Below are 24,542 nucleotides of genomic sequence, written 5' to 3' on the forward strand. Positions count from 1 at the left end.
AGAAGTGGTCGCGACAGCGATCCGTCGAGCCATGGCCTCCTCTATACGGAGAAAGCCTGGCACGTCGCGAAAAAAAGTGGCCGCCGAAAGTAGGAGAGGAGGGGCAGGCAATCAGGGAGCGGAGGGAAGCTTGTCTGCTAGCGCCACACAAAAGCGAGCGGCCAAACGCAGAAACAGTTTTTTTTTTTTTTTTTTTCCTCTTTTCGGAATCGCGGAGAAGAGAAACTCAACGTCAACTCTTTCCCTTCGCCGTCCCTGCGTCCGCATGTCCGCGTCTCCGCAACGGTCCCGGTCGTCGCTTTCGTTTGCGCTGGAGGTCTCTTGCCTAAAAGCGTTCGTCTTCGCGACGCGCGCACGCACCTTCGTTTCCCGTCGCAGTTAGCCGCAGGGCTCGCTGGAACACGCCGAACTTTCATCCTGTAGCGCTGTTACTTGTATCCTCGGCACCTGGGCGTCGAAACTACTTAGTCAAAACTGTCTGGTTCTTCCGCGGCACGACACGATGGTCCGACGACGGCGCACTCCGCTGGCACACCGACAACTTTGCCGACGCCACCGGCATGGTGCATTGTTGCCAGCGCCCTTTCGAATCGCCGCAGCCGTTTCTCCCGGAGTACGAAAACGACGGTGACGCAAACACGAAAACAAACGTGGTTCGGGGAGCGGCCGCTCATGATCCAAGCGCTCGCAGACTATCTCTGCCCTTTCTGCTCTGCGCTACCATATTGGTCACCGCTTCGCGCGCTCCTCCTTTCCTTTTTTGTGCGGCCGCGCGCCCTACGGCTCCACCGTCGATGTGCCAGGCTTTCTCCGTATAGAGGAGGCTATGGTCGAGCACGCTCTCGCTGTTGTTGGCAACACGCTGCTTGCTGCTGAAACGGATCCGCCCATGGCCACGTCGAGCGTCAACGCATCTGACGCCGCAGCATCGAACGGATTTATGACGTCGCTACTGCCTCCGCCTAAGTCCTTGGACACGTCCGAAGATGCGTGGCAGAGTTGGCAGATCTGGAAAAGTGAGTTTGAACTCTTCGCTACTGCGACCCGCCTTACATCGCTGCCCAAAGAGGTTCAAGCAGCGACACTGCTTATGACGATAGGCCAAGAAGCGCGTAGAACCTACAGCACGTTTTCCTTCGACAATGAAGAAGAGAAGTACGACATCAGTTTCCTGATAGCCAGGTTTGAAGAGTTTTTTCGACCAGCATCGAACCTAGCATATCATGAATTTCGCTTCGGAACGCGAAACCAGAAGGAAGGGGAGACTTTCAGCGTGTGGCTAACAGATCTAAGAGTACTAGCCAAGCGATGTGAGTTTGGAGAGCTTGAAGAGAGGATGCTCCGCAGCAGGATAATACTGGGAGTTCGAGACTTAAAGTTACAAGAGAAACTTATCTCGGAAAATCCGACCTACGGCAAGACAGTTGAGATTTGCAAAGCTCGTGAGCACGGTAAAGAACAGTGCCAAGAGATTCAAGGGTCATCAAAACTGCAGGAAATTAGCTCCTTAGTGAAGACCAAGGAAGAACTTTGTCCGAAATGTGCCTTCCAGCATCGCGATGATCGATGCCCAGCGCGAGGGAAAAACTGCATGAACTGCGGCAAGCCAAACCATTTTGCCAGAGTATGTAAAAGCAAAGGAAACAAGCAATCGAAGAATAAAGCGAGCTACAAGGTGCGCCAGATAACGACCGAAGATTCAGATGATTTCTGGTTAGAATTCTTGTCATTGAACACAATTGCGGAAGAAAGTAAATGGACAGTCACGGTCGACATAGAAGGCACGCCAACGAAGTGCAAGCTAGACACCGGCGCAACCTGCTCAGTCATCTCGGCGGCACAAGTTAGACAGATAAATTCAAAGCCGTGGTAAAAGTGCAACGTCGTGCTGAAAGCTTTTTTTGGCTTTCAAAAGAACGCGTCCGCGAAGATTCGGCTGTGTATATCTGGGAATGAAAACAAAATCGAGGCAGACTTTTTTGTGGTTGAAGACGATGTCACAACCACGCTCAGTGGTGCTGTCTCCGAAAGTTTGGGTTACGTTCTTCGTGTGGCTACCGTAGAAGAACAACTATATGAAGCGGCTGAACTTTACCGTGATGTTTTTCAAGGTTTAGGGAAACTTAAAGACGTCATCTACCACCTCAAGCTCAAGGTTCAGTGAAGCCGGCCAGACGTGTTGCGGTTATGCTGCAGGAGAAGGTGAAAGCTGAACTGGACCGCATGGAAGCAAACCAAGTAATCGAAAAGGTAACTGAACCAACAGAATGGGCAAGCTACATGGTTGTAGTTGTCAAGAAAGACAAAGTTAGAATATGTTTAGATCCGTCAGACTTAAACAAAGTTCTGTTGAGGGAACACTATCCAATGCCGACCTTGGAAGATATCGCTCCATATCTGAGTGGTGCAAAATATTTCTCCACGCTAGACGCTGCTACCGGCTACTGGCAGATTAAACTAGCCGACGAAAGCTCGAACATTTGCGCCATGAGCACTCCGTATGGGAGGTATAGATTCCTAAGAATGCCATTCGGAATCTCAACAGCTCCTGAGATATTTCAACGAGCCATGCACCAAGTATTGCAAGGGCTAGAAGGGGTCTCAGTTGTTATGGACGATATTTTGGAATGGGGACGAACCAAAACTGAGCATGACGAAAATTTGAAACTCGTGCTGGAGAGGTGCCGAAGCTACAACTTACGATTACACAAGAAAAAATGCCACTTTTTACAGCAAAGTGTCCGCTACTTTGGTCACATCGTGACTAACGAGGGACTGGCCCTGGACCCAGGAAGGCTTCAAGACATCTTGGAAGTGAAGGAACCGAAGAACCGTAAGGAACTCCAAGTATTCCTTGGCGTTTTCAACTTTGTAGCTCGGTCCGTGCCTAACATGTCAACAATCACGGCGCCGTTGAGGGAGCTGCTGAAAGGGGAAGTTGCCTGGGTGTGGGATGAACGGCAACAAAGTAGCTTCGAGGCCTTGCGCGAGGTCCTGACCAAAACCCCAGTGTTGTCCTATTACCGGAAAGACAGGCCGATTACACTTTCGGTTGACGCAAGCCAGTCGGGCGTCGGAGCTGTAATCATTCAGGATGGGCATCCGCTAGCATATTCGTCGCGTTCGCTAACTGAAACTCGGCTAAAGTATGCCCAAATTGAAAAGGAAATGCTCGCCATTGTCCATGGGTGTGAAAAGTTCAACCATTACATTTTCGGCCAGTGCGAGGTGATGGTTGAATCTGATCACAAGCCGTTGGAAATGATATTTAAAAAAAACGCTGTGTCAATGCCCCTTGCGGTTGCAACGCATGCGACTAAATTTGCAAAAGTATGCAATCAGGATCAAGCACAAGCCAGGAAAAGGAATGTTTCTAGCAGACGCCCTGTCGAGGTTTCCAAACGAAGCACCCTTGCGAGAGGAAGCAGAACATTTTTATGTGAACGTAATCGAATGCTTGCCTGCTTCAGACAAACGTCTGAACGATGTACTGGAAGAAACCAACCGGGACCCCAGCATGACGAAGCTCCGGGGGTACGCAGGTGACGCTTGGCCCAAAACCAAAAGCGAGGTTCCAGCCGAGATCCGAACCTACTGGAACTACCGCGATGAAATGCACCTCCAGGACGGACTCGTGTTTCGCAGCAACAGGCTCGTCATCCCCGCGAGGCAACAGAGGGAAGTACTTTCTGTGCTGCACTCCACGCATGGAGGCGTCGGAAAAATGAAGTCAAGAGAAAAGGCTGTGATTTTTTGGCCCAATATGGGAAGCGACATTGAGCAAATGGCAAAGAATTGTGCCGAGTGTCAAAAGTTGTGGGGATCGAAAAGAAGAAGAATAAAAGATGCCTCGTGAGGCAGATCGAACTAGCGCGCGCTCAGGACGAGCGCGGGGTAGAACGGGCGTAGACACCAGTGAAGCGGCTGTCTTTTCTTCAGTCTCCACATTGGCGCCACAGCGTGGGGCCCGAACCCAGATTCCCGTACAGTCAGGTACGTTTAGCAGGCCTTCGCAGTCGCTGCGCCTATACAGACATTGGATTACTTCACCGCCGAGCTTGTTATAGTGACCGTTAAAATGTCAACTTCGCCCCCGCTTACGCGATCCCGTAGCCGCCCCAATGCAGCGAACACAGCTCGTGCTACCGCGACTGGTGATGGAGCGGAGGACTTGCGACCGGGCTCTGATATACCCACAGCAGACTTGGAGGTTCCATTGCCCGCTGAGAGCCTTTCCCCACCGGTGCCGCTTGCACCTCTCACCGCGTTGGGCCCATTGCCAGAACAAATGGCATTGTTCCTGGCGGAGATGTCGCGGCTCCTGCAGGAACAACGCCGTCCGCTACCACCCTTAGTTCCAACACCTCGGACGGGGACATTGCGTTTACATGCCGAGATTCCGAAATATTCAGGCTACGCAGATAGAAAATCGGTTGCTGATTTTCTTGACGAATTGCGTGAATACCAGGCGGTGTCTGAAATGTCTGAGGTTGAACTTCTATCACGCGTACTGCCGATCGCCCTCACGGGAAGCGCCGCGACATGGCGTCGGAGACAATCACCCTTCTCGACGCTACAAGACTTTTCGGAGCAGTTCAAAAATGAATTTCTGCCTCCCGATTACGGCGCGCGAATGCTCGATGAGCTTAGGGCGCGCACTCAGCACCGCGACGAGTCCCTAGTCGAGTTTGTTCGGGCGCTCCAAACTCTCTATGACAGGGCTGACCCTAGTGCGTCCGACTCAGACAAAGTGTCGCGGGCTATTCGGCAAAGCCACCCGCAGTTTCATCCCTACCTGCGTGGGCGGGTGTTCCGGAGTTTGGACGAGTTGGCCCAAGCAGCCCACCAGATCCAGGCGGACATCCTGGCCGAACTAAGATATCGGCCTCCTCCACCGCCGGAGGCTTGCCTGGAACCGTCCTGCGCTTGGACAGGCACGACCAGGCAATCCATGGACGAGCATGGGTCACGGCCAGTTCTCCCCGGAAGGGTACCCCGAGCGCTGGACCCTTACACCCACGGACTGGGCGATGGTGCTCAAGTCCGCGAGCATGGCCGCCAATACCAAGCCCCATCCAGAGAGCGATACCCAAGGGCCACCTCAGCTACTCTCCGCTGCTTCCGGTGCGGAAGTCTCGGCCACTTTCGCCGGGACTGCACCCGGCGGGTTTCAAACGACAATTCGGGAAACGAGGTAGGCCGCCGATAGCAGGGCCCTGTCTGTCGGTGGCTTCTCCTTGTTACAGGCCCTCGGTCACCCCACCGTCTCGGTTCTTCAGCAGTCTCGGCCCAGCCTCACGAGCAGCCCCGCCGGGGGCCTCCTGTGATGAGCCCGATGTTGCAGCACCTGGTGTGGCGCCCGCTCGAGCGCCCGATGACGCTCCCGCTCCCGGATTACGCGGCGACGCTCTCGCAGGCGCTCGCGGAGATGCCCCAGGTCCCGGCGTGGCGCCCGCTCGAGCGCCCGATGACGCTCCCGCTCACGGATTATGCGGTGACGCTCTCGGCGGCGCTCGCGGAGATGCCTCCGGTAGTACCAGCGCCGGTGCTTTCCCCGAGGCTTCCCACGGAGCGGTTCTCGGTGGCGTCCTGGTCCCCGACGAGACAACTCCGGAGAACAGACGTGACGACAACGGCTGCTCGCAGGAAGTGGCAGCGGCGTGGCCGCCCGTCGTCCACCCACATGCCAGAAAAATGGCTGATGCGACCACACCAGCGCGGCCTTCTGGAAAACCCGTAGACAAGTGTATGGCCCGTGCGGTCCAACCGGAACCCCGTGCCCACTACCGAACGGTGACCTGGGCGGGTCTACGAGACGTGACAATCCTCAGCATTTCATTGATCATGGGAATCCTAGCGACCATGGTATCATGGGTGAGTCGGCTGAAAGTCTATGACAAGCTACTTCGAATTTATAGGTTCCGTCCAGTCACGTACTTTATACCATCCCTTGACGCTATGCGTCACGAAAGTAGAGGTATAACAGAACCCTACATTGTGGTTAACATTGCCGGTCAACAGATCGCAGCTCTCTTGGATACCGGAGCTGCAATTTCACTTTTTGGAGACTTCGTTAGAAAATTGTGCAAAGACCGGAACATCTCAATGCGGCGTTCTCAGAGAGAGCTCCGTACGGCATCTGACCAACTTATCTCCGTCACTGAAGGAGCTCGACTGAAGCTGAGCTTTGATGGGCGACAATGTCGACAACATTTCACATATCTGCCGGGTCTCGCCTGCCCTATTCTTCTCGGTCGAGATTTCATCTCCAGGGAAAAAATAGTCCTAGATTTGTCAGCAGAAGAATATCGATATGGCTCGCAGTCCGCTACTTTCAAGTTTGCAGTCAGACCAATGCCTACGGCAGCTCGTCCTCTAGAGGGTACAATATGTGAGAGATTCCCCTCCTCGGGGTATCTGCACGTGGCAATGAAGTCATTTTCTGGCACCGACTCGGACCGTTCACGTATAGCGAAGCTTTTGGAGAATTTCTCACATATGTTTACAGAAACACCTGGGAGGACTAACATCCTCGAACACCGAATTGATACTGGAGACACTCCGCCTATCCGATTTAACGCGCGGCCCCTAAGTGTTCACAAACGCACACTCCTGGACGGAGCACTGAATGAGATGATTCGGACCGGAGCCGTCCGTCCCTCGAAAAGTCCATGGGCTTTTCCGGTTGTGTTAGCACCCAAGAAGGATGGCACCGCACGCCTCTGCGTAGATTACCGTCCTCTGAACGCGGTCACGAAGCGAGATGCATACCCCTTTCCATCAGTCTCGTCTGTTTTATATGCACTGGGGTCTGCACGGATATTCACAACCCTCGACTGTAGTAGGGGATTTTTGCAAATTCCCGTAGCAACAGATGACGTCCCTAAAACAGCATTTGTTTGCCCCAGGGGTCTGTTCGAATTTGTCCGACTCCCCTTCGGCCTATCTAACTCCCCTGCGAGCTTCCAGAGGCTCATGGATACAGTCTTGGGTGATGCAAAGTTTAACTATGCAATGGCCTACATGGACGACGTAGTAGTGTTTTCTAGTACTATCGAGGACCACCTTCACCATTTACAGGTCGTCCTGAAGCGCATGAGTGAAGCTGGTCTCACGATTAACCCTTCAAAAGTGCAACTTGCATCACCCAAAGTGGAGCTTCTTGGCTTCGTGGTCGACCAAGGATCGCTCCAGCCGCAAGCAGAGAAGCTCAGAGCAATTATAGAATTTCCCCAGCCACGAGACAAAAAAAGTTTACAACGGTACCTTGGCATGGTGGGATTCTACCGCGAGTTTATTGCCAACTGCGCTGATTTGGCCCGGCCCCTTCACCACCTATTACGCCGGGAAGTTCCATGGACCTGGACTTCCGCTCAGGAACAAGCGTTTAAAGCGTTAGCAAATGCTATTGCGGATACTGCATCTCTGAGACTTCCTAATCTCAATGCTCCATTCGTCCTCCAAACGGATGCCAGTGATTACGGTATAGGTGCAGTATTACTCCAAGAACATAACGCAGCGTTGCGGCCCGTTGCATTCGCGAGTCATACTCTCACCGCGGCCGAATGTAACTATACGGTAACCGAAAAAGAATGTCTAGCTATAATATTCGCTTTGCGAAAGTTTGACATGTACCTAGATGAAGCGACCTTCACCATCCAGACTGACCATCAAGCATTAACATGGCTGAAAAACCTTAAACACCCCGCTGGACGCCTTGCCCGCTGGGCTCTGGCTTTACAGAAATATGATTTTTCCATTGAATACAAACCGGGAAGGTTCAATGTCGCAGCAGATGCCCTGTCACGAGCACCCCTACCCCCCCGAAAACCGGATGACACAGCGGAACTCGTCGCTGTTGCTGACGCTGAAGTCTCCTGGGGTCTTTCTGTGAGCCGGGACGAGCTACGAGAAGCCCAGCAAAAAGACGACATGTGCCAAAAGGTATCTCGGTGCTTGACTCAGCCCCATCAAACCGATGGAAACAGGACGTATGGGTCGGTAGACGCATATGTACACAGCGAGGATGGACTCCTCCTTCGCTACATACCGCAGGCAGACGAAGCCGACCCCACAACGTCCCCTTTTCGTGTGGTCGTACCCCGTACATTAAGGCAAACTTTCCTCCGGTATTTTCATGACAGTGCGCTAGCGGGCCACAGTGACGGTCAGAAAACCTACCAAAAACTGTGTCGCGTTGCCACTTGGCCGAGGATGCGCCAGGATGTTCTCCGCTACACACGCAGTTGCCTACGTTGCCAACAAGCCAAACCCAGGGGAGGTAAACCCCCTGGTTTGATGCAGTCAGTGGAAAGTCGTTATCCATGGGAGATTGTTTCATGTGACATAATGGGCCCCTTTCCACGCAGCCCCAAAGGAAACAGGTATCTCCTGGTAGTCACCGACCACTTCTCAAAGTGGGTGGAGCTTCACCCTCTCCGCCAACTGAGTTCCAGGACCATTTGGGACAAATTGAGGGACACCTTCACCCGCTTCGGGTTCTGTTCCCAATTAATTTCCGACAACGCATCCTACTTCACAAGTAAGGTTTTTGAGGACTGTTGCGCAACACTGGGCATCCAGCACAAGTGCACCACTCCTTACCACCCTCAAGCCAACATAGCTGAGAGGGTCAACCGGAACCTCAAAGCAATGCTAGTGGTATACACCGAGAGACATAAAGACTGGGACAATTACATCCCGAAAATGGCTTTCGCCACTCGAACTACGGAGAACCGTACGACAGGGTTCACACCTTCCCAAATAAACTTCGGACGCGAGCTGCGATTTCCCCTCGAGAACAGCTTTTCCGACGATAATCGAAGACCAAACACCTCGTACGCGAGATTCGCTGAACAACTTCGTGATAAAATCACCGACGCTGTGCGAGTGGCTCGACAAAATATTGAGTTAGCGCAGCTCGATCAGAGGAACCAATATGACCAAGGCAGGAGATCCCTAGAATTTTCAATAGGCGACTGCGTTCTCCGGCGCGTGCACCCGCTTAGTAATGCAGCAAAGGGATTCGCGGCATCACTAGCTCCTCGTTGGGAAGGTCCCTTGGAAGTTGTTTCACGGGTATCACATTTGGTGTATAGGTTACGACATGTCGAAGACGGGTCGTTAACTGGACCCGTTAACATTTGTGATCTGAAGCCGTTTGTTTCTAGACATGTCACCCTTTAGGGATGTCCTAAGAAACACAGTCCCCCGTCAATTTTTGCCACACGAAAGATTGTTGCTCATGGTTATTTTCTATCCAGGCATGCCACCTCGACGCAGCAACACCCATTCCTTCCGACGCTCTCGGAGCCGCTCCCGATCCCCCCTACGCCCCCAATTCAACCCACGGGGCCACTCGCGCCGCGCCAGGCGACATAACCGCCGTCAGCAACCGCCACGCACTGCCGAGGCTGCCACCTGGTGCGTGATGGAGGCCGGTCGAATGGTCACATTCGCGTCCCGGATGGCCTGGGAACACCAACCTCAAGTGCCACAAGGGACTGCACCAGAAGACGTTCCCCATCCCTTCCGGCGACGGACACTGACGGAGCGCTGTGCTGCAGATCTACCCGCCGCCTACGACGAGGAAGAATATGCCGACATCTGTGAACTTTGCCGCGTCCCACTCATTTCATGCGAACAACATCATCAAGGAGCACTTCACCACGACCGAGAAGACCACCAGCGGGCGCTGGTGCGAGCTGGATCACGGGCCCTTACACCTGCCGACATCGAGGCCGCCCTCCTTATTGTTGGCCGTGCCTGCCCCGAACGCCTGCGCCGAACACTACCCTTACCACCAGAACTGGCGAACATCAGACTCAGCGACGACGAAATGTAACCAACTGATTAGGAAACTCCCTGCCCCCCCCCCCCCCAAGAGGGGGATGATGTGGGGATCGAAAAGAAGAAGAATAAAAGATGCCTCGTCAGGCAGATCGAACTAGCTCGCGCTCAGGACGAGCGCGGGGTAGAACGGGCGTAGACACCAGTGAAGCGGCTGTCTTTTCTTCAGTCTCCACAAAGTATAAACCTAAGAATGTGAAGTTGCCACTACTCAGCCATGACATCCCGAAATTGCCATGGCAGACCATCGGAATCGACCTGTGCTACCACAATGACAAAGAATTTATTGTTGTGGTTGACTTTTACTCTTTCTTTTTCGAAGTGAGAGCCCTCGACCGCTCGACTGCGAGCAGAGTCATCACGGTCTGCGCAGACATCTTGGCAGCACACGGCCTGCCAAAGACTCTGTACAGTGACAATGGTCCGCCATTCAACAGCCAACAGTTCAAGGACTACCTCCGTAAGATGGGCACCACGCACGTCAAGTCCAGTCCATACCATCCGCGCTCAAACGGGATGGTGGAACGCGTGGTGCAAGAGGCAAAGAAGCTCCTGAGAAAATATGCATATGGTGGTGTCGAATACTACACCGCATTACTGGAGTGGCGCAATACTCCCAGGGACGATTATCTCAAGTCACCTGTGCATCGGCTGATGGGACGACAGACTAGGACCCTTCTACCAGTACCCCCGAGTCACCTGGAGCCAAGCATCGTTCGACCGCAAGTTGTCCAAAAACGTCTACGGCACATCTGGGAGAAGCAGCGGACGTATTACAACCAGAGGTCGGCATTTTAGGTCGCCCTCACTCACCCTCACCCTCACAGCCACAATCACCTAAGCCCCTCACTCACCCTCACCCTCACAGCTACACTCACATTCAGCCCCTCACTCATCCTCACCCTCACAGTCACACTCACCTTCAGCCCTTCACTCACCCTCACTGAACCTCACGGCCCTCACGCACTCACCGCCCTCACGGCCCTCACGCCCCTCACGCCCCTCACGCCCCTCGCGGCCCTCACGGCCCTCACGGCCCTCACGGCACTCACCGCCCTCACGGCCCTCACCGCCCTCACGGCCCTCACGCCACTCACCGCCCTCACGCCACTCACCGCCCTCACGCCACTCACCGCCCTCACGGCCCTCACCGCCCTCACCGCCCTCACGGCCCTCACGCACTGATAGCCCTCACGCCACTCACGGCCCTCACGCCACTCACGGACCTCACGCCACTCACGGACCTCACGCCACTCACGGACCTCACGCCACTCACGGCCCTCACGCCACTCACCGCCCTCACGCCACTCACCGCCCTTACGCCACTCACCGCCCTCACGACACTCACCGCCCTTGCGGCCCTCACACCCCTCACGCACTCATGGCCCTCACGCCACCCAGGCCAGCTTCAGATGGGGCAATTTCGCCCAGAAACTTTACGTCGCAACACCAGCAACACGGGCCGCCCGCGATCACACGCAGCAACCAATTGCTGCAATTTGCCATCGTCATCATAAAATTTTATTTTTCTTGCACTATTTAGACACAATTACGCGTTATAAACGTGTTTTATGCATTTAAATCTCGTTAAGAATACTAATGCACCTTTCTGAAACAGTTTATTTCCAAAAAAACGATCGATTTCAAACCGGAACCAAGTCTTTCGGTGTCATCATCACCGGCACGAAGTATCACGTGAAAATTTTGCGTCCCTGATTAGATGCAGCCGCTGCAAACGTATTCGAATTGCTCCGAGTTGCTTGCTTATTTCGAGCCGGACCCGATTTCAGCAATTCGTGTTGATCTAGGGAAAGCTAGAGAACAACCCGCCATTAACACCAAAATCGCTGAGAAAGATGCTCGATCTGAAGGGCGCCTCACGCACTCACCGCCCTCACGCACTCATGGCCCTCACACACCTCGTGCACTCACCGCCCTCACGGCCCTCACGCCCCTCACTCACTCACCACCCTCACACCACTCACGCACTCATGGCCCTCACGCCACTCACCGCCCTCACGCCTTTCACGCACTCATGGCCCTCATACCCCTCGCCGCCCTCACCGCCCTCATGGCCCTCACCGCCCTCACGGCCCTCACGGCCCTCACCGCCCTCACGGCCCTCACCACCCTCACAGCCCTCACCGCCCTCACAGCCCTCACTCACCCTCACTCACCCTCACTCACCCTCACACTCATGAATGTTCCTGGTTCAGAAACTCTCACCCTCACCTCACCTGTGAAGATGAGGGTGAGTGAGGGCCCTCATGGGTGAGGTTTAACGAGGTATGATTACAACCGCACCGCCAGGTCTCTTCCCAATCTAAACGATGGCGACCAGGTTACCATGTACGACACTTTGGCCAAGACGTGGGCTCCAGCAGCAGTCATTGGAGCAGCGGGTGCCCCTCGGTCCTACATTGTCCAGGATCAAGACGGACGAGAACTTCGCCGCACGAGAGAACACCCGAGAAGCACCAGCCAGGTGCCGATGCCGACATCACACACCACACCATCAACTTGCCCGCGACTCAGACGGTGGAATTGCGCCGTAGTGAGCGACCAAGGGAATGTCCCGCAAGATACCCGGAGCCAGAACATTAACAAGCATTTAGGTGTCTTTAAGATGTGTAGTAAGCAGCTAGGACAACAAAAGTGCTTACCACTACTTTGTGTTTCAATTATGCTTAATTCAAAAAGCTCTCTTTAAAGAAGGAAAAGGAAGATGTAACGCGAGTCATGATTGTGCCCTCGTGTTATCAGCCGCTGCTCTTTTTTATCTGTTTCACTGCTCACATGTTCTGTATATACTATCTTGCTCCTGGCAATAAACGTTCATTCGTCACTTGACACGCAACAGACTGCAGCGGGCATATTTGTTGGTCTCGGTAATTAACAGTTCTACGACTTCATCCCTATGAAGAACATCTTGAATAGGTTTACCGGGTTCATGTGAAACAAATCAGGTCGCAAAGCGCAAAGTGAATGAAGCACAGTAGGAGTGACTGGTTTTGAGAATATCTGGTGCACCTGGCAGTCAGGTACATCAGCCTTTTTCTTTATTCGCTGCCCAGCTGTTCTCATCGTGATCTGTATAGTATGCACTTCAGCCTCGCCTGTGACATCGCAAGGCATTGTACTACGATGCATCAATGATCTTTTCTTCGTCGGTCATCGGGTCACCTCCTTTTGGTGGCGGCAACATTACCAAGTCTACATCTTGTTGTTTGTCACCAGAAATAGGCATGCCAAGTATCACCGCCGCGACATCTGTAAAATAAAAATCCGGCTAGCAATCATTTTAGCACAGCGTACGGCGCGAACAGAGCACATGTGCAACACAGCCAGTCTACCTGTATTCTGCCATTGTTCCTTTTTGGGAACATCAATAATTACAGTGCTAAAACAGAAACGCTAACTGTTTCTTCCCCGATAAAACGTATTGAAACAAAAGAGTGCATGTACATCTCATACTGTGTACTAGCCGCGTTTTAGTCATAATTATACCTTGGGGGAACATCCGCGCGTTAACGGCGAAAACATGAGCAAGGAGACGCGGACGACCTGGAGGAAACGCGATTCAAACAAAAATGGAAGTATAGCATCAATGAAAGAAATTACCGGCTAAAAGATTAATCCCTTCACCATGTTTCAAAATTATTTTTAGGAAAATTTGAAAATGATATATAGGAAAATATAGCTGTTTAGGAACTGCAGGTTTTTGTTCCCAACTGGGAACAATGGCGCCTAATGGGTTGAAAGTGCACTGGGTGCCGTTCCATGTTCCGGATGACGCCCTTTTTGGAGCTTTTGAGCAGTACGGGAAAGTTCAGGAGATCACCCGCGTAACCTGGAAGACGGTGCAAGGGCTTTCAGTGGCTACAGTCGTCCTTCAAGATAATGCGTCTCGGACTGAAGCAGGGCGTCACCATTGACAGCCTGCCACACCAGCTCGAAGTCTGCGGCGGAGGTGTCCCGGCTGTGGTTCCCGGACACGCACCCCTGTGTTTGCGGTGCAAAAGGAGAGGACACATTCGGAAGAACTGCAGGGCACCTTAATGTCAACAGTGCCGCCGGGTCGGGCATGCATCTGAAGACTGCGTCCGTTCGTATACCGCCACCGTCACCGGCGTTCCTTTTACGGATGACGCACAAGACCTTGAGATGGACGAAGAGGAAGCAGACGATACGGCACGGAGCGAATCTCAGCAACAACCGCCCGCTCCAACAACGAACGAGCAGGAGAATCCCGCAACACCAAGCCCGGCACCGGTCTCCCCGAGCCCAACCCTGAGCTTGAGTTCAACGCTCAAGGGACAGGCACACCTAGTGAATCAGTCGGAGCAGCCGTCGAATTGCCGGAACAAGTCACAGAGTTCCCCGACGATCATCTGAGCAAAGAGCTGCAAGAAGAAACTGGGACCAACGCCGACAACGCATCACTGACCAACGATTTTCCAGCTTTACAACACCTCGACCGTCTCTCTCACATGCTCCCTGAACAGGCCACGCAAGACAGAAGTGGGAGGGTGGCTCGACAAAGAAAGGACGTTTCAATCCAATGCCCCGCATCCCACCAGAAGACCGCCGGCGACAAGACCCGGAGTATAGACGGCGACGCCGTCGACGGCCTGAGACGCCAAGACGCATTCGTTTAAATGTGACCTTATTTGTATTTCTTGCACTGCATTTTACTTATTAACATTACGCTCGTCAACATGAAACCGCTTAAAATCGCCGCGTTTAACTGGGTCAGTTTAATTTCTAGAATAAGAAAACAGTGGTGTAAGGTCTGGCGTCATTGTTTATCGCTTTCTCGGCGTGCTCTACGTGTTGCCGGGCGCCGCCACCTTCGCATTCGTGACTAATGCATCCCCGTACAGAGATTGCCCTTTGCGGGAAGCTGGCCGGGGTGTCATGTTTCCTCTCCGTGCTTCGATGGATGGACGAGCAGCATTGCATTCCGGAGTGCCAAGGTTGTATGAGAGTTGCGCAATACCTGACATCAGAACCGACGAATGGCAAAGCCTCTGAAAGAGTGATGTCAGTTTCGGCAAATAGCAAAGCCTCTGAAGAAATGATGTCAGTTCTGACGAATGGCGCTGGAGAAAAGTGATGTCGGTGTTCGGAGCTTTTTTCTATGTTCTTTCATTTGGGGAGATTGTAAACAGCGCGTATGCGCTGGTATTTAAGCGTTGTCTTGGCTGGAAAAGGGGTTCTTGTCTGGAGCTAGGTGGGCAGGCCTCACCTCGAGTAGCCGCGGAGAGGGTCCGCGGGGCGGCCAGAAAGTTCCCTTCCTGCTTCGTAAAAGTTGTTGTATCGTGATTCCCTGTATATAAAGTATACCTACTCCATACCAAACCTCATCGAGCCTTCTCGCTGATGACATCGGGAGAGTCCGTGGCGCATCGAGAAGAACAAAGAACCATCTACTGGCGCAGTCGACAGCACGAAGCACCACGGAGGAATCGACGACGGCAACAAGACGACAGGAAACCCTCGCAGGACGTCAAAGGCGGCGTTTCAGCAGTGGACAAGAAATGACAGATCATCGAGTTTCCTTCACTGGCCGTCCGCAGGAACGACACGAGGTCAAGACTGGGACAAGAAAGGCTACGAAGGAGAGATCTGCGACGTTTCCGGAACGAAGAGGACGCCACGCAGTAACCGTCGACGCACAGACGAGGAGCGACCGCTGGCAGGCCACCGGGAAGAAAACATCAACCCGACACGCGGTCACGCACCGCCACTGTCGTGCCTCAGAGACCAAGAATTGGGCGCGGAGAGCACCATCAGACTTCTGCAGCGAGGACGTCGGCTTCAGGCGACGAGCGACCAGGCGCACACACAAACATCCGAGTGAGTCCCTTGGTTCACATTCCTCTGTTATGTGTTGTGTTGCTCGAGCCGGCCCAATTATATGAATACCAGATTTCCGCACCTAAACGCGGATAAAAATCGGAGAGACATGAACGAGAGCGGGAAAGGCGGCGGGGATGGTAGTAACGTGCCAGACTCATCTCTCTCGGAAAAAGAAATGGAGTATAGCCTCAAGCTTGCAGAAGAGCGCCGACGCGCTCTAGAACTTGAACTCGAGCTCGCTCGGGTTCGACTGGACACCGCGACGCAGAGGCGTGACCAGGCGAGCGAGGCGGAACCTTCGAGCGGCCAGATGGGACTCAGATATTACTCCAAGTTGCTAGCAGGTGCCTTTCCGAAATTCCCAACCAACGGCGAGGTGCCTATTTGGTTCGAGTCAGTGGAGAGCTCACTGGGAGCGTACGACGTTCCCAAGGCGCTGTGGGGGCAGATCGTCTTCCCGATGATCGCTGAGCGGGTTGCATACTTGTCGACGCGACTAACCCCTGCGGAACACAGGGATTACGATATACTCAAGGGAGTAGTTCTCGACGAGTTGAAGCTGTCAGCGGCCGAATACCAAAGGCGGTTTCTTGCCGCGAACAAGCGAAAGGGGGAGACCTGGAAAACGTTTGCAACTCGTCTACAGAGTTACATTAACTTCTATGTGGAGGCCCGCGGCGTCTCCTCCTTTAAAAATCTTCTCGAACTGTTAGTCGCCGACCAGTTGAAGTCGAGTTTAGCAGAAGAAGCCGCCAAATACGTTAAGCTGCGGGAGGGGGAAGAATGGTTAAAAGCAGACGAACTGGCTCGGCTGCTGCAGACCTATGAGGAAGCGGCGGGCGAGGGCAGTGCGTGCGCGAAAATAAACCTCGCTAAAAGGGCAGAGTCAAAGGGTACCAACCAAGGGGTAATACCGAGCGCATCAAAAACAACCGGGAGCGTTACAGCTCGGGCAGAGAAACCCGAGACGACCAGGCCGCCCTCAGTTGTTAAGAAAGCTTCTCGGCCGGGCGAATGCTTCCAGTGCGGAAGCACGAGCCACTACGTGGCTCAATGCCCGTTTGCTCGGGAAGCGAGGGGCGTAAAAAGTGACGAACGACCACGCGGAGAGAGATTAACGGCACGTATCGCAGCTGAAAGCCGCAGCTTGGCACATCCAAAGCTCGGGAGCGTCAAAGTTAGCTGCCGAGGCAAGGTAATTGATGCAATTGTCGACACCGGAGCAGACATCACCGTAGTCCGTGAGAGCAGCGTGCCGGAGGAACTACTAAAGCCGCACGGGAGTATAAAACTCGTGTCCGCATTCGGCGAGAAAGTAGAAGCTAAGCTCGCCGTGGTACCACTCGCACTTTACCGCGGGGCATCCTTGATTCACGATGTGGGTGACGCAACGCAGGTCGTGTGCGCTCTTACGGATCGGCTCACACACACTGACTGCCTGATCTCCGCGGAAACATGGGAACAGTTGCACGCGCATAATGAGGGGGATGACGAGGTTCACATACAAGCAGTAAGGAAACGGGGCCAGCAGGGAGAGCAGGGGCAGGAACAGGAGAACCTGTTCGAGCCACCGAATCCCAACATGGTTTCAATCGATGTGCCCCCACCACCTGATATCCCCGGAGAAGAGCGAGAGGAGTTGAATCTTGAAACTGAGGTAATGCAAACCAGTGACGCGCGAAAGTTCCGTAATGAACAGCGAGATGACGAGTCATTACGACGGGCTTGGCAAAACGCAAAAGGTGGCAAGGCGGGCATGTCAATAGTAGACGGATTGCTGTACCATAAAGATCAAGTACTTGGGCAGAAAGTGCTGCAGTTATTACTACCCGAGTCGCGCCGCAGCACTGTGCTTCGCCTGGCCCATGAGTCGTACTGGGGCGGTCATCTCGGCTTCCGCAAAACAAAAGCGCGCATTAAGTACAGTTTTTACTGGCCAGGCATGGAGAAAGACATTCGCGACCATTGCAACGGGTGTCACAGTTGTCAGGTTCGATCAGACAGACGGCAGTCCGATAGGGTGCCGATAGCACCGCTCACGCGCCCGAAGTTCCCATTTCAGAAAGTCAACATTGACGTGATCGGCCCTATCGACCCACCTTCAGCCAGAGGGCACCGCTATGCATTGTGTGTCATAGACTTGTGCACACGCTGGCCAGAGGTGGTTTGCCTAAAGTCACTGTCAGCCAAGGCGACATGTGATGCGCTGCTGACCGTGTTCGCCAGGACAGGAGTACCAGAAGTAGTGTGTTCGGACTGCGGAACGAATTTCACAGCTGCACTTACTAGCGAGTTTCTCGCGAGACTGGGTTGCACCCCACGGTTCTCGACCCCTGACCACCCGGAAAGTAACGGGTCCGTGGAAAGGTGGAACCGTGTATTCAAAAATATGTTGTTTCACGTAATCGAGAGAGACGCCCGAGATTGGGATCGATTCGTCCCCTTCTTGCTGTGGGCCTACCGAGAGGTCCCCCACGACACAACGGGAGTGTCGCCTTTCCGAATGCTTTACGGTAGAGACCCGGTCGGGCCTCTCGCTATCCTCGGGAGAAGCTGGGCGGGTGATATTGAGATCCCAGCGGAGTTAGCGGACGCTCCCGCGGACTACTTAGAGAAATTGAAAACGCAACTAGAGCTCGCAGCTGACGCCGCGGAGCTCACCACAAGCAAGCAACAGGAGGCGTACGCGTCGCACTACAACAAACGCGCCATGTTAAAGGTGTTTAACGAGGGCGACGCGGTCCTCGTCTTTGACACAAACCGCGCAGGGAAAATGTACCCGAAGTGGCTGGGGCCGTGCACAGTAACGGAAAGGTATCGTGAGCACTCGTACTACGTGCAGACGCGCGATGGCCGCCGCATGCTAGTGCACGCGAACAAACTGCGCCCCTACGTTTGCGAAGTTGCATCGGTGAGCGTTATGTTCCACGATGACTGTGACTTCGGGGAGGTAGAATACACTCCGCGAGCAGCCGAGCCTGGCCAGGCGCGTCCAATTCTCGATCATGAAAAGACCGCGCACATCGATGAAGAAACAGCTGCCCGTATAGGTGCTGCGTTCGACCAGCACCACGCGCTCTTCTCGGGCCAGCCGGGTATCGCGCGAGTGGGGGAACACCGTGTGAAGCTAATCGAAGGCGCTAGCCCAAAGCGCGGCCGCCCTTATAGGATTCCTGACGCCTTAAAGGGGGAGGTTACTGAACAGATCAGAGAGCTACTGGAGCTAGGTTTGATATACCGATGTGAAAGCGCCTTCGCACACCCGATCGTATGCGTGCCAAAGAAGGATGGGTCGGTGCGCTTGTGCATCGATTACCGCGCGCTTAATGCAGTGTCGGAAACAGATGCCTTCCCAATGGGACACCCACAGGAGCTCATCATGCGCGTGGGGGCGGCCAAGTTCATCACGCTCATAGACCTGCGACGCGGTTACTGGCAGGTGCCATTGGCCGAGGATTCTCAGCTTTGTACGGCGTTCATCTCGCACTGTGGTCAGTTTGCATGGAGGGTGATGCCCTTCGGCCTCAAAAACGCGGCGGCGACTTTCCAGAGAAATATGAATCACGTGCTGGCAGGTCACGAAGACTACGCGTGCGCCTATCTAGACGACATAGCTGTGTTCAGTACGTCGCTAGAACAACACGTTGGGCACCTACACAGGGTGTTCACAGCATTACAGGCGGCAGGCTTGCATGCAAACCTTGAAAAGTGTCAGGTGGCTAGGCCTTCTATTCGCTATCTGGGGCATATTGTAGGTTCTGGGAGGCATGGTCCAGATCCCGAGAAAGTGGCGGCCATTGAGGGACTCCAGGTGCCCCAGACAAAGAAAGAGCTGAGGAGCGCCCTCGGCCTCTGTGGCTATTACCGTAGCTACGTTCCTAACTTTGCAGAGATAGCTCGGCCGCTGACGCAGCTCACCGGGAAAGGGGTGCCTACTCAGATACCTTGGCCTCCTGAAGCCCACGAGGCATTTAAATCCCTCAAGCAAGCCCTCTGCGAAACCGTGTCGCTGGCTACCCCTGACCCGGGAAAGCCATATGTGCTCTACACTGATGCCTCGATGGTGGCCGTCGGTGCCTGTTTAGCACAGATAGCCGCCGACGGCTCCGAAATTCCGATCGCCTTCGCTAGTCATCGGTTTACGCCAACGCAAACGCGGTGGGCAACGATCGAACGGGAAGCATTCGGGGTGATTTGGGGATTAAAGAAGTTTGAGACGTGGGTCTTCGGCACCCAGGTAACCGTCATTACCGACCATAACCCGCTCTCGTACCTTACAAGTAGCGTGCCCCAGGGCGCAAAACTCACACGTTGGGCCTTAGCGCTACAGCGTTACAACGTGATAATCCGTCACCGCAAGGGCAGCACCCATACAAATGCGGATGCCCTATCTAGGCTCCCTAACGGTTGCTGGGAAGCATTGCCGGCTCGAGCACCATGCATAGCAAGCAGGCGTGGAATGTGGCCTCGTGGACCACACGAAAAGTGCTGTGACTTTTGTGTGCCAATACGAACTCCCGCGGAGGGAATGAACGTTTGTCTCGTGGACTCGTTGAGTGTTCAATGGTGTTTTCATACCCCTATATTTCGCGTAACCCTTGAAGTGTGCATGACTTAATTTTGTGGTGTTGTAATGACGCCGGACCTCGTTTTGTGTTTGTAGTCCAATTAATCTTGGTTTAGATTAATGGATCTTGGAAGGGAGGTGTAAGGTCTGGCGTCATTGTTTATCGCTTTCTCGGCGTGCTCTATGTGTTGCCGGGCGCCGCCACCTTCGCATTCGTGACTAATGCATCCCCGTACAGAGATTGCCCTTTGCGGGAAGCTGGCCGGGGTGTCATGTTTCCTCTCCGTGCTTCGATGGATGGACGAGCAGCATTGCATTCCGGAGTGCCAAGGTTGTATGAGAGTTGCGCAATACCTGACATCAGAACCGACGAATGGCAAAGCCTCTGAAAGAGTGATGTCAGTTTCGGCAAATAGCAAAGCCTCTGAAGAAATGATGTCAGTTTTGACGAATGGCGCTGGAGAAAAGTGATGTCGGTGTTCGGAGCTTTTTTCTATGTTCTTTCATTTGGAGGGATTGTAAACAGCGCGTATGCGCTGGTATTTAAGCGTTGTCTTGGCTGGAAAAGGGGTTCTTGTCTGGAGCTAGGTGGGCAAGCCTCACCTCGAGTAGCCGCGGAGAGGGTCCGCGGGGCGGCCAGAAAGTTCCCTTCCTGCTTCGTAAAAGTTGTTGTATCGTGATTCCCTGTATATAAAGTATACCTACTCCATACCAAACCTCATCGAGCCTTCTCGCTGATGACATCGGGAGAGTCCGTGGCGCATCGAGAAGAACAAAGAACCATCTACTAGTGGCTTCTAAATTTGCTCTTGAAAGAAAACGCCGTTATAATTTGCCTTCAGAAAACCAAACTTTCTTCCGAGACTCAATTAAAATGAATGGTATGATTTTCTTTTTATATATATATTACCAATATTTTTACCCGAGGGCTGTCGGGCACAGTGGCGGCAAAGGAATTTTGATAATAAAAAAAACGGAGGATTTGTGGCCTACCCAGAATGGGAAACAAATGAGAACAGCCGGGTTTGCTCGGTTGAAGTGATTCGGCATCAGGAGTCAATTAAAGTGATATCTGTGCAGGCCTCCGGCGACGCGGCCGACCGTAAACTTTTTCTTACTAAACTCCGACAGTATCTTGACAGTCCTGTACGAACGATGGTTGCAATGGGTTTTAACTGCGTTTTGAACACGTGGGACTGCTTACGTAGTTTACACTACCACGCCAGCCAGCCGGAACTTAGTAAATTACTGCGAGATTTTGACCTCGTGGATGCGATTCACGCGTCTCAGGGTTAAGGTCCTAGCTATACACACTGGCAAGGCTGCTGCCAAGACCGGAGATCGCGTTTATATGCCGAGCGAGCTCATCAGATTAGCAGCGAGTACCAGGTGTCTCCGGCGGCCATCTCTGAACACGCAGTGGTTGCATTGCGGGTAGGAAAGTGGACAGGAACACAAGGAAAAATTCGGCAAAGACACTTAAGACTGCTTATATGTAGAAATGCGAAAGCATTCCTACAAACAGTGCGCCACGTTTTCCTTTTTCACACGGCGCTCCGGCGCTCCCCCACGGTGCAGGGGCGGCGAACCCCGCCGGCTTCACGACGGCTTCCGTGACGAAGCATCTGCGTTGCTGTGCTTTTCTTTGTGTTTTATTTATGAGGCGCGTCCGCTTTGACCTTGAGCGGCGCGTGCTTGATGACGTATTTTTATGCCCATCTTTCGGGCACAACGCCGACGCCTTTTCGCATAATGGGAAACCATTTTTCTGGTGCTCTTGGAAGCTTACTTTGAGTCTCCTCAACGACGATGGTTTTTTGCTGTCAGATCTTCTATTACTTCCATAGAAGTAATAGAAGATCTTTTATCGGAAATCCGATACTTTTCCACAATTTTCAGTCGCACCCGGCGGCGGAAATGCACCTTCAACTGAGTGTTGTAAATGATAAAAGTCAGTTTCACTACTTCAGAATATCAATATTAAGATAAAGTTACAAAAAGTTACAAGCTCAAACAGCAATTATCACTAGAAAACTTGCACGCACCTAACTAGTGTACCCCACGTTCATCGACGGTACAGAGCTACGTACGGTGCGCGCTCCATTCACAAAATGTTCCAGCACAGTTGAGAGGATGGCGTTGGAGAAAAGTATTCGGTTTACGGACGCAACCCACTGCCGCCGGAGATCAGGGTAATGTAGAAAGCGATAAAGCTTAAAGAAAATGCAGCCGCATTTGCCGGATTCCGTGCAAGCTACATAGGTCCTCGGACAGTATTCGATGTCGTTATTCGTGCACCCTATAGACCATTCCATTTAGCGCTCTCTGGGCGGCACCATTTTGTTCGCCCGCAGCGCCCTCTCCACATATCCGGGAAGTTCAGCGGGTTCGGCGGGGTAAAACGAGAGAGAGGGGACGCGCCAGACTCCGCTAGCAGACGACAAACCGGGAGGTTGCCTTTCTCCATCTTTGGGCTGTATCGGCGGGCTCTACCGAACATCGAACTCTCGCTCGTGGCTGCCGTTGTGGAGTGGTACGCGTTCTTAGAATAGTTGTGGCTACTCCAAAATCAGCCTATAGCTCTCTGTTGTTCTATTTTGCGAAATGATCAACTAGCATATCTTTTTTCCGTTACTTAAATAGCAGTTGAGTCAGCCGGCAGTACTACCCTCAACTATTGCGTGTATTGCGGCAGGAGAGCACGTTTTATTTATTATTTCAGACTTCCACTCATGGTCGCTAAAGGCCTACACCCAGTACGAACTTTGTACAATAAAAAAAATACAGCAACCGGATTTACTTTTCGCCAAAGAGATCAGCCAATCTGACACAGTTTTCCCTATTTTTTCTTTTGTTTGCACGCTGGTAACAGCGCAATCGGACCCTGTGAGTCTCTTTACTTCTAGCATAATATTACACGACAACTGGCATACCAAAATCTGCGCATCTGCGCTAGAAAGTTCCAAATTGACGCGATTTTAAACAGAGTTTGCACGCCAGCCGGACGCTAGCTACAGCCCACTCGGCGGAGTGCACGGCACACGGGGTGAGAGGGGGAGTGCATTTTTTTCTCTTTTACCCTCTCTGCTATGACCCTAATGGAACGGTCTATAGCAATGGTGTCCCGATAACCGGGGGATTGTCGCCATACAAGCCCGTGGCTCTAATTAAGTTTGTGATTTTAAAACAGAGAAGGAAGCGCGGGCAAGGCATATGCCCAATACCATTGAAGCCTCTCACCCGGGACTTTCACTCTTTCTACCGCTCCAGCAAGGGCGAAAGCGCCGGTAACCCTTTCCTTTCTTCTTTCTCGCCCTCTTTCAGTAAAACGCTCTGGGCGGCACCATTTTGTTCGACAGCAGCGCCCTCTCCATACATCCGGGAAATTCAGCGGGTTCGGCGGAATAAAACAGAGAGAGGGCACGCGCCCGGCTCCGCTAGCAGACGACAAACCGGGAGGTTGCCATTCTCCATCTTTGGGCTGTACCGGCGGGCTGTACGGAACATCGAACTCTCGCTCGTGGCTACCGTTGTGAAGTAGTTCGCGTTCTTAAAATAGTTATGGCTACTCCAAAATCAGCCTATAGCTCTCTGTTGTTCTACTTCGGTAAATGATCAACTAGCATATCTTTTTTCCGTTACTTAAATATCAGTTGAGTCAGCCGGCAGTACTACCCTCAACTACTGCGTGTATTGCGGCAAGAGAGCACGCTTTTATTTATTATTTCAGACTTCCACTCATGGTCGCTAAAGGCCTACACCAGTGTGAACTTTTTACAGTAAAAAAGGTACAGCAACCGGATTTACTTTTCGCTGGAGAGACCGGCCAATCTGACCCAGTTTTCCCTATTTTTTTTTTATTTGCACGTAGGTAACAGCGCAATTTGACCCTGTTAGTCTTTTTATCTAGCATAGTATTACACGAGAACTGGCATACCAAAATCTGCGCATCTTCGCCTGAAATTTCCAAAATGATGCGATTTTAAACAGAGCGTGTACGTCAGCCGGATGCTAGGTACAGCCCACTCGTCGGATGCGGGTGAGAGGGGGAGGGCATTTTTTTTCCCTATTAACCTCTCTGCTATGACCCTAACGGCGGAAAGAGGGCGAGAGAGAGGAGGGAAAACGGCTACGGGCGCTTTCCCCCTTGCTGGTGCGTTAGAAAGAGTGAATGTCCCGGATACTTATCTCTCTCCGGAGATAAGTCCCGGAAAAGGGAGGTTATTTTTTGCTTGTCTTTATAATTTTAATATGCCTATAACTT

At 52.9% G+C, this 24,542-nt stretch overlaps 2 protein-coding genes across 2 annotated transcripts; both read left to right on the top strand.

Moving 5' to 3' along the window:
* The first annotated feature begins 4,288 nt into the window (after positions 1 to 4,288).
* Positions 4,289 to 9,907, top strand: LOC115317611. Its single transcript, XM_040215751.3, has 3 exons — positions 4,289 to 5,194; positions 5,280 to 5,874; positions 9,264 to 9,907. The coding sequence occupies exons 1-2, from the start codon at positions 4,289 to 4,291 to the stop codon at positions 5,325 to 5,327; spliced, it is 954 nt and encodes a 317-aa protein (XP_040071685.2). The 3' UTR covers positions 5,328 to 5,874; positions 9,264 to 9,907.
* Positions 9,908 to 14,988: 5,081 nt separating this feature from the next.
* On the top strand, positions 14,989 to 20,329 carry LOC120840851. The gene has a single exon (XM_042287418.1). It carries the CDS (start codon positions 15,770 to 15,772, stop codon positions 20,327 to 20,329), a length of 4,560 nt encoding a protein of 1,519 aa, XP_042143352.1. The 5' UTR covers positions 14,989 to 15,769.
* The last annotated feature ends 4,213 nt before the right edge of the window (positions 20,330 to 24,542 follow it).

This window comes from Ixodes scapularis, unplaced genomic scaffold (assembly GCF_016920785.2).
Source record: "Ixodes scapularis isolate PalLabHiFi unplaced genomic scaffold, ASM1692078v2 PGA_scaffold9__187_contigs__length_104089568, whole genome shotgun sequence".
Classification (NCBI taxonomy): Eukaryota; Metazoa; Arthropoda; class Arachnida; order Ixodida; family Ixodidae; genus Ixodes; species Ixodes scapularis.

Excerpts from the sequence above, each read along its gene's own strand:
- LOC115317611 (XM_040215751.3), top strand. The coding sequence starts at position 4,289 with ATGGCATTGTTCCTGGCGGAGATGTCGCGGCTCCTGCAGGAACAACGC. Across the intron at positions 5,195-5,279 it reads ACGACAATTCGGGAAACGAG|CAGTCTCGGCCCAGCCTCAC; the intron begins GTAGGCCGCCGA and ends TCGGTTCTTCAG.
- LOC120840851 (XM_042287418.1), top strand. The coding sequence starts at position 15,770 with ATGAATACCAGATTTCCGCACCTAAACGCGGATAAAAATCGGAGAGAC.